The sequence below is a fragment of the Salvia splendens genome, unplaced genomic scaffold, assembly GCF_004379255.2.
Source record: "Salvia splendens isolate huo1 unplaced genomic scaffold, SspV2 ctg873, whole genome shotgun sequence".
Classification (NCBI taxonomy): Eukaryota; Viridiplantae; Streptophyta; class Magnoliopsida; order Lamiales; family Lamiaceae; genus Salvia; species Salvia splendens.
Window position 1 is genome coordinate 330 of NW_024599557.1, and position 9,517 is coordinate 9,846.

At 37.6% G+C, this 9,517-nt stretch overlaps 2 protein-coding genes and 1 pseudogene across 2 annotated transcripts; 1 reads left to right on the top strand and 2 right to left on the bottom strand.

The window, feature by feature from the left end:
- The first annotated feature begins 208 nt into the window (after positions 1–208).
- On the top strand, positions 209–869 carry LOC121791679. The gene has a single exon (XM_042189539.1). The coding sequence runs from the start codon at positions 408–410 to the stop codon at positions 819–821; it is 414 nt and encodes a 137-aa protein (XP_042045473.1). The 5' UTR covers positions 209–407; the 3' UTR covers positions 822–869.
- A 384-nt stretch (positions 870–1,253) lies between these two features.
- Positions 1,254–5,347, bottom strand: LOC121791684. The gene is made up of 7 exons (XM_042189543.1): positions 5,060–5,347; positions 4,527–4,584; positions 4,235–4,315; positions 3,905–3,940; positions 3,584–3,823; positions 3,355–3,493; positions 1,254–1,900 (listed from the first exon to the last, which is right to left on the bottom strand). Exons 1-7 carry the CDS (start codon positions 5,236–5,238, stop codon positions 1,464–1,466), a joined length of 1,170 nt encoding a protein of 389 aa, XP_042045477.1. The 5' UTR covers positions 5,239–5,347; the 3' UTR covers positions 1,254–1,463.
- A 2,939-nt stretch (positions 5,348–8,286) lies between these two features.
- On the bottom strand, positions 8,287–9,517 carry LOC121791677 (annotated as a pseudogene).

Genomic DNA, 9,517 nt, shown 5'->3' on the forward strand with positions numbered 1-9,517 from the left:
GGTGAGATACGCATATAAAATTATTTTAAGCATGAGAGATGAATCAAGACTTATTTGATTGTTTTATTTAGTTTATCTTTAGCTTAATCCAACTGTTTCCTCCAAGATTAAGATGCTCTTATAACCCTTTCACCACAATACTATGCCAGCTTTTACTAGTGAGAAGGCACACAAAAATACTTAAAATTTGTCATCCTACATGATTTAATATTTGATATACATAGATTTATGAAAACATTATTATATGCTCATCACATTTCTTCATCAGCATAAAGGGTCACATCCACATTTTTCAACTGCTCAAAAATTTGAAATAGTCCTATATAAAGAGGGCTCTAACACATTGCATGGCAACTCCAACAATAAAGCAAACAAGATTTGAGTTTTGATCTTGCTTCTATTCTACAATGGCTTGCTTGAACATGTCGAGCAACGATCAAGCCTTGTACAGCGCGAACGCAGGGCCAAGAATCTCGTTTTCAAGTGATTTTCTTGAGCCAGTCAAGCTGGAGAAGAGCTACAGAGAGGCCCCGGTGTCCTCGGATTTTGAGTTCTCTGTCCGGAACTACTCTATGATCTCTGCAGATGAAGTTTTCTTCGATGGCAAAATGCTGCCATCGAGGGAGAGCTTCACAAAGGCAAAAACCCTCAGAGACGAGCTCCTTTCTAGTGACGATGGTTGTGAGGATGTCTCGTCGCGGAGGGCGAAGGGCACGAACCGATGGAGGGAGAGGTTTGGACTGAAGAGAACACCCAAGAGTTTGGGAAGTATAGATGAGATGAAGGCCTTAGAGATGGGTGTTTTTGGCAGGAAGAAATGATCATGTATTTTGTAAAATTAGTCTGATTTTTGTTGTAAATTGTGCTGATTTGTTAGTTTTGGATGTTGCTGATTGATGACATTAGAAATTTGATGTAGATTTTGTTCTCTTTTTCTGTAATCTAACATATTGAGTCTTCTATTTCTTACTGTTTCCGGTTTGTGTTTCATATTTCAAGAGTCACTGTAAACTCAACAAGAAGAATAAAATACGAGACTGAAACACGAGACAAGAGCCTAAATATTCTCATAACAGTATAAGCAAAACGTACGTACCATAGGCTAAAGCAGAATACAAACCAACTAACGAATATAAGATATACGTAATCGATCTAGATCAACCAACTTTGATTACAAAGAGGAGTTTCTCAAGAGGCGAAATGATGTGCATTGTATAATTGAGTGTTTGATGTATTATAGTAATATGATTAAATAAACTTAAAATTAGTAAATTTATTAAAATAAATAGACTGAAAACTTTTTATAATACATGGTCAATATTATTTCTCCCTTCACAACTAGAGGTTGAAGATTATTACAAGTTACAATAGTGAATGAAATAATTTACAAAATGTTAGCACAGACAAAAATCACTGCAGGAACTACAGTGACATCTATTTACAGTAGCCTGAGTTCTTCTTCTTCATAATCTTGATCTCTGTTTCATTGCACAAAAGGGGGAGCGTCTCCGTACGGAAGCAAACGGTTCTCCATTCAAACTCCCCGAGAACTTAATATCCCAACCTTCGACATTTTTTGGAACACAAGCATCGAACAGCACTTGGCCAAGAACAGTATTTGTGCACATACGAGGGCTTGACAGATGACTATAAGATGACCTCTCGTTTAGCTGTCTGCTCTTTTCATATTCTGATGAGCATGGCAGGAGGAAGTGGTCATTTGTATTTGAGAGAACTGCTGAATTCTGGAGATTATATCTTATGGGGGAGATAACATCATGCATATCTTCCATGTTCGATTTTTCTCCAAGTTTCTGAATTTTTTCTGAGAAAATTGAAACAGCCTGCTCAAGCAACTTGGTTATAGCTATGCACTGCGTTGATTGGTGCTGATGATGGCCTGTGAAAGGCAAATGACAAATCAATCGAGATAGCAGAAAGAGAACGACATGATGGGGAGTGGAGTGGAGGGGGACAGATAGAGAACGACATGAAAATAGTGCTTGAAAAATTATGTGAAATAAACCAAATATGGGCATATCAGTAAAGAGTAGTGATAAAATGCAAACTCATATATTGTACAAACTCCAAATTTTTCAACACAGTGTCAACACAACGTTAACACAATGTCAATACAGTGTAAATTTTCAAGATTTTGATGTCAATAGATGATAGAGATCAAGCTAATGATCTCCATTATCTCTTGAGATTATTTTCATTATTATGGAGATTACTGAAGGATTACTTTAAATGTTGAGGATTTGTTTCCTTGTTTATTTATAGGTTGATTCACTTTCCTAGATTAGAGTTCGGAGGATCCCTATAAATAGCTCATCTTTAGAAGAGCTAGATATCCCGGAAAATAAAGTGTATTAGGGCGGTATCAACCGTAGGCCTCTTCGGAGGATTGTTCTTCTTTTATATTGAATTCCAGTTCTTGTTTTACTTATGCCTTTCACTCCATATCAATAGAAGTCAACACAATATCAACATAATGTCAACACCGTGTTTTTGTTGCTGTTATTTTGTAATTTGTTGACATTTTTAAACGGTCCAGATCATATTTTGGAGTTTGTACAATATTTAGAGTTTGCATTTGATTACATTTCTATCAGTAAAAGTGCTAAATATAGAATTAAGCATATCCGAGGACCATTAATTATGATAAGGCACTAACAAACAAGACAGACAAAGAGGACCGAGAGGTGTATATAAGATACTAAAGTTAAAAGAAATTTTCAATTGTTTTCACTTCTAACTAATAAGTGTCACAAAAACTGTAGTGTATGGTTCGATTCACTTCGAACTAATGTTCTTTTTCTAAAAAATGGAAGGCAGACCACATAAGAGAAATTGCCAATTGTATCATGCTAGTTGCCAAACGCAAACAGGGGATAAATCATTGTCATATGAGAACTAAAGCAGCTGCATGCTAAAATGTCTTCATTTTATAAACCATGCAACAGAAGTAAGTTGCACAGTGGAGTTTGAGAAATGTCCATACACTTATCTACCTTCTGGATCATTATTCCTGTTGGATCTTGAACTAACATCAGGATATTCAAGGAGGCACTCTAATGAAAATTACTAACTTGTTTGTTCAGTTGAGCCTCAAATTTCGTGAAGAATCTCGCGAGAATGCAATAATTGATTCAGCGTAATGTTTTGCCCTACCTCGAACTATAAAATCTAATTGAGAATTATTGATATTAATGAAGCAGAAAGAATAACATGAAGCTGCAGGAACTAGTGAGATTGTAGAAATTACAACAGAGGATTATTTCATCTTTAAAAAAAAAAGAAATTTGGCATAAGCTGCAAAATAGAGAAAAAGTCAAGCTATTAGAAACTAACCTAGATGAGAAGAGGTAGATCTCTTTATAATTTTGACAGTACCGCCCACATCCAGTAAATGCTTTGCAAAGGTACATAGGGTTGAAAAAGGAATGTCTTCATTTTCTGGGCATAGAATGAGAAAGGGGGCCCCCAAACGCTACCAGCAAAAACACAGAAGGGGAAGAAGGATGAAAACAATATAAAGGAAGGATATTATTGGAAAGCCAGAATACAGTCGGTGACTCACCACAGAAGAATAAAGAGTTTGCAAGTATTCAGCCTGTTGGGAACCGAATCTCGTGAGAAATAAAGCATCCAAGCTCAAAGTAACACCTTTTGCTAAAAATGATGCTAGCTTAGCTGCACCAGGAACTTTGAGGACGGAGCGATGCAGCGCAAATCGAGCACCCAAGTCGGTTGTAAAATCGATGGGGTCAGAATCGTAGATCTGTCCAGAGATGCAGCTTGCAACCAACCTACGGTCCTCCTTCACGTAAAACAACAAATTGATAACTAAAAGAAGGTTTACGGTTTACAAATCCACCCGACAATCACTGTCTAAACTTACCATATTGAGTTCAACTTCAGAACAGCCTTCAATAATCTGCATCAATCGGGAAATGAATTACTAGCATGCTACAGCCAGAATAAGCAAGGAGCAAGTTTCGCAAACACACTGCTCTAAGCTGATCTGTGTGTATGTTGATGGTATGCAGTTAATTATTTTGAGTTTGTTTCTTTTACTGACTAAGAAATATAACTTACTCAGAATCAGTTTAAGGCTTAATTGATGCGAATGCATGACAAAGTTCTGAACCAAAGAGCCTAATAACATAACATGTGAACAGGTCAACAATCACAAAGACTCATTACGACAATTCTAATGCATTCACATTACCTGTAAAACCTTATACATGCATGCTTTAGAACCACCAGCTAAAGCTGCAAGTACTACAGGACATATTCCACCTTTGAGCTCCTACACATACAAGAAGACCAGCTTATTATTTTCACCAAACCATATCTGGAAAGCAAACAATTCACTCTAGGTTAACTGGGGAAAAACTACTTTTCTATAACTCAAATGATTTTCAAGCAACCCAATAAACAAATCATGAATGCATGATTTAAGGGAAAACCTTTAAGAAGTATAACATTCCGAGAGTACAAAAAAACGATGCAATACTGACCTTGACAAGCTCATCTAGGACAGCAAAAGCAAGTGATGTAGCTCTCTCCGGAAAGAAACTACAGGAAAAACAGAATGTCAAAACCTGTTCTGAATTGAGTCCTAAATCATCAATTAGCTCACAAAACATCTACTCCATAAGAAAGTGCAGTAATTATACTTGATATTGCTAATTTGGTATGACCATTTACCACATAAAGGTACGGGCTAAGTTAAAAGGCTGATTTCATATACTCCATAACGATATCTGCAATTCATATTAGGACCTAAAATTGCAAACAAGGTCATCCTCTTTTCTTTAAGAGACGAAATTAGCTAAATATTTCTTCCACTATAAAGAGACATATCTCCAAAACAACCTCAGTCCCCCAACGCAATCACCAAATTAACTAACTCACGCCGCTTTCAATTCAACCACACAGGGAGTATAACCTAAAATTGATTTCAAGAAGCTACAATACTGAATCACAAAAAATAGTTCGGAAATGGTAAAAGTGAGAGAGAAAACTTATAAATAGAGGAAAAAGAGCGTACGGGTTGAGATACTTGGAGCGGCAAACCAGAGAGTTCCATCCGAGAGAAGAGTAGAAGGCGATGCAATCATTCAACAGAGGTTCGCTAAACGGCACCCAGGCGAAAACCACGATAATTCCCTTGGCTTGAAAGTGGTTGCCGCAATTCTGCGCCCAGTAGTAGCTCCCGCTGCTGCTCATCTTCAGGAGAATACAAGCTCGAAAATCAGAATAATTGAGTTGGTATGAAGATTATTTCATGGACTGTGATGAGAGAGAGAGAGAGAGAGAGAGAGAGAGAGAGAGAGAGAGATTCATATTTGCTCTCGTGGTGGGGATTCATATTTGCCAATGCACCTCAGATGGTTTAGGGCTACTTTCGTCATTTCCTAAAATGATAGAGTTGAATGCTTGCGTTGATACTGAGGAATGGACATACATGATTCAATAATATCCGAATAGGTGTGAAATAATTGAATACTCCATTTTATAGTCATTTTTTTCTTCTACTACTACTACTCAAGAAGTATTGAAGTTGAAAAATATACTCTTCCGTTCCAATAAAAATGTCTTACTTTCCATTTTAGTTTATCCCACTAATAATTTTTTGCCTTCATTATTGTTTACAATGTACGTTTGAGAGCAATAAATTATTTTTGGTGTGAAGGATCAATCAGTAGCATTTGAGTTGATAAACCTTATTAGGCCCCCTTACCTGTCGAGTACATTGGGACCTTTATGATTTTTTCATAATTTCATTTTGTCCCTATGTTTATACTTTGGTTTATTTCATTTTTTCGTAGTTTTATATAGGGTTCGGGAAAAATACCGAAATGCCGAAATACCGGCCTCATCGTACCGAAAAAATACCAAAAATATCGAATTTTCGGTACGGTATGATATCTTACTGAAATATTTCGGTAAGGTAAATGTATGAATTTTTATACCGAAATTCGGTATATACTTAAGGTATATACTTAAGGTATATACCGTAAAATATATATATAATAATTATAAAGTATTTTATATATTTTTAAATTATAAAATTTATTGTGAATATAATATAATATGAATAAAATATACTATATAATACCCGTATATTATTTAAATTACTATAAAATATAATAGTATTCTAAAAACTCAAATATTCAATTTTCATTGATATTGAAAGTAAGGTATACCGCAAAAGTATGGTATACCGAACTTTGGTACGGCATACCAAAAATGAGGTACGATATCGGTATGAAAATTCTCCATACCGAAAATAAGGTATACCGAAGTTCGGTATACCGAAAAATTTGGTAAGATAAAGGTATGATTTTTTCGCATACTGAATTTACGGTAAGGTATACGGTATGGTGGTTTCGGTAAGGTATACCGTACCTACCCACCCCTAGTTTTACATTCTGATTTATGAGTTTACTATGAGAGGGTGAGAGCACTATTGTGGTTGTGTGTTGTAGCGGTGACCGTCATGTGATAGTCAGTTCGACCTAAAGTTTTTGTAACAAGTAGGGATGTTAGTGTAGCCTGCAACCTGTGGGCTGGCCCGAATAGCCTGCCAAATTTATAGGTTAAGGGCCGGAAATTTCTGACCCGAAAAAATTAAAACCCGATTAGCTCGCACCCGATTAACCCCCAACCAGTAAGGGCCAGACCCGAAAAACCAGATAAAATTTCTATTATTCAATATTTTTACTTCTAATTGGACACTTCATTGATTAATTTTATAATATAGATATCTAAAAAAATAATTTTCAGTTTTATATTAAATATACAAATTATATATTGAATTTTTATTAATATAAAATTAATAAATAAATTAAAAACTTCAAAATCACTAAAAAAATATTTCAATTTCTAAAGCATGCATTAAATTTTCAAAAAATATCTCAAATATTAGTATTTGATCATGTTTATGATTGTGTGTAAGCATATATATCAAATTTATCATAATTAGATATTTTACATTTTATAAATATAACTATTTTTCATCATTATTTATTGGATTGATCACATGTTAATATTTATCGGTAGCAACTCGATTAACTCATTGGGCTAGCCCAAAACCCGAGCTTTTAGGGTCAGGGTTGAACTTTTATAACCCGAAAGAAATCACAACCCGATTAGCCCGCACCCGATTGACCCGCAACCCAAGCGGGTTGGCCCGAAACCCGATGGGCCGGCCCGATTAACATCCCTAGTAAGAAGTACTTCAGGTATTTTTCAGTAGCTTCCCTAGCGATCTTCGGTGAAATCGGAGGTTTGCGAGTGACATGTGTAAGTGCGAACTGAGCCATCAATACCTTCAACGTTTCCACTTGTTTTACATGTTTGATTCACTGTTATGTTTAGACTTGTAGCTTTGTTACATAATCCAACCGTACCATAGTAGTGGGGGTATTTTTTTGGGTACGTGATTTAAGAAAATTGTGTTCAGTGAGTTAGATAAAGGAAGAATAAAGTAGTAAATGAAAAAGATAGAAAAATTAAAAGAGAATAAAGTAAAAGAGAGTAAAGTGAGTGGGATGAAATGTGTTGACATTTACTAAAAAAAAGAAATGACTTCACTACTATGCAACGTAGAAAAATGACAAAATAACTCTACTACTATGGAACAGAGGGAGTACTAACTTGTGTATTATTGAGTGCGCCGATGATACTTGTGAACGGTTTGGGGTTAGATCAGGTTGAGATCTAAGTGTAGCTTAAGTTCTTGTTGTATCTTGCACTTCTTTGCTCTTGTAATTATTAGTTTAGTCTGTTAATTGAGAAATTGACAATATTCAATATTCGATTCCTATTCTAAAAGAGGTCTTGATAATTATAGGTCTTGATAATTAGCAAACATTGGTGATATACTCCCTATATGTATTTAATTGAAATGAGACTTACATACACGCACAGTTAAGACTTAAAAAGCAATAATTTGTTTTTGGTGGGAAGGATCAATCGGTACCATTTAAATTAATCTATAGATCAACTTATCTACTACTATCATATAATCATTTGCTCATTTATTTATCGAGTAATTGGGACCATTAGGAGTAGAATTTAAAGTAATCCTGATCATTTTACATAGCTTTACATTCTTATTGTCTGTCTATCTGTGTGCGCTATGTCACAGCAAAACCAATACAAACTGAAATCAGTTACTAACATAAATTCAGAAATTATGTTTCCCTAGCTTCTCCTAAGAAAAAATTATTATATAATGTATTTCATTAAATATAACAGAATGACCATAAATTATGAAGCAAGGAGTATTAAACATAGCAATTGGTTCACATGCAATTTACTATAGAGTGTACAGCGTACACCGACAAGCTGGCGCCAACTGATTAGTGTAGATCCAGGGTACAGACAATGAGGATAACACGGTTTTAATATTTCCTCATAATAAAAATAAAACTAAAAACAAAAAGATAATACTAAAATCACGACTGGTTGAGAAACGAAGCCAACACTCGAACCATGGCGGCAGCCTTGGCCGTATTCGGGTTGATCAAATTGAACACGTGGCTCTCCCCTTCCACCTCCACCACCTTCACCTCCCCCTTCCACCCGCTCCGCCTCAGCGCCGCCGCGTAGTACCTCCCCCTAAACTTCAACACATCCTTCCCCGCCACGTACACAAGCACCCTCCCGCACCCCAACCTTCCCAGCCCCGGATCCATACCCGGGTTCACCAGCGGGTTGTCCAGACCCGCCTCCGAACCCGGGTAAGCATACACCCACAGCTTCCGCATCTGCTCCTCCGCATATGCATCTCCCGACTCATTCCCGATCTCCTTCTTCCCCAGAAAAAACGGGCAGTTGAGAAACATCCCTCGCAGATTAATTCCCGGGCCTAAATTATCCGACCCGACCCGGATGGACATGCGGTGGGCTATATTCGCCCCGGCGCTGTCTCCGCCTAGGTAAATTTTCCCCAAATCGGCGTGATTTTTTATCCACGGATCGGAGCGGGAGAATGTCCATTGGAGGGCGAGCCAAGCGTCGTTGTAGGCGGCGGGGAGGGGGTGCTCCGGGGCTAATCGGTAATTGACGGAGACGGCGGCGATTTTGGCGGCGGCGACGAGGGAGGTGAGGTGGTGGTGGTAGGTCGGAGAGAAGGCGGACTCGGTGAAGAAGCCGCCGCCGTGGAAGTAGATGAGGAGGGGGAGTTTGCCGGCGGGGTTTTTGGAGGTAGAGGCGGGCGGAGAGGTGGGAGAAGTGGATGTCTTTGGATTGGACGCCGGTGGCGGGATCGGTGGAAGGAGGGGAGAAGTCTTGTCCAATGAATCGCTGGATTGTGCCGTTTTTGTAGACTCGGATGAATGGGTAGATGTCGTAGAGGATGGGGTCGGACTGTGATTGGGAGAGGGAGTGGAGAGTGGAGAATGCTAGGAAGAAGATGAGGGAGAGATTCCGGCGAGCTGCCATGTTTTGATGGAGAGAGAGAGTGAGTGACAGAGAGAGATGTGAATGAGGATAATGA

Coding starts and splice junctions, on each gene's coding strand:
- LOC121791679 (XM_042189539.1), top strand. CDS start 408: ATGGCTTGCTTGAACATGTCGAGCAACGATCAAGCCTTGTACAGCGCG.
- LOC121791684 (XM_042189543.1), bottom strand. CDS start 5,238: ATGAGCAGCAGCGGGAGCTACTACTGGGCGCAGAATTGCGGCAACCAC. Junction 4,585..5,059: donor CGCTCCAAGTATCTCAACCC/GTACGCTCTTTT, acceptor TTTTTCCTGTAG/TTTCTTTCCGGAGAGAGCTA. Junction 3,494..3,583: donor AAACTCTTTATTCTTCTGTG/GTGAGTCACCGA, acceptor TTTTGCTGGTAG/CGTTTGGGGGCCCCCTTTCT.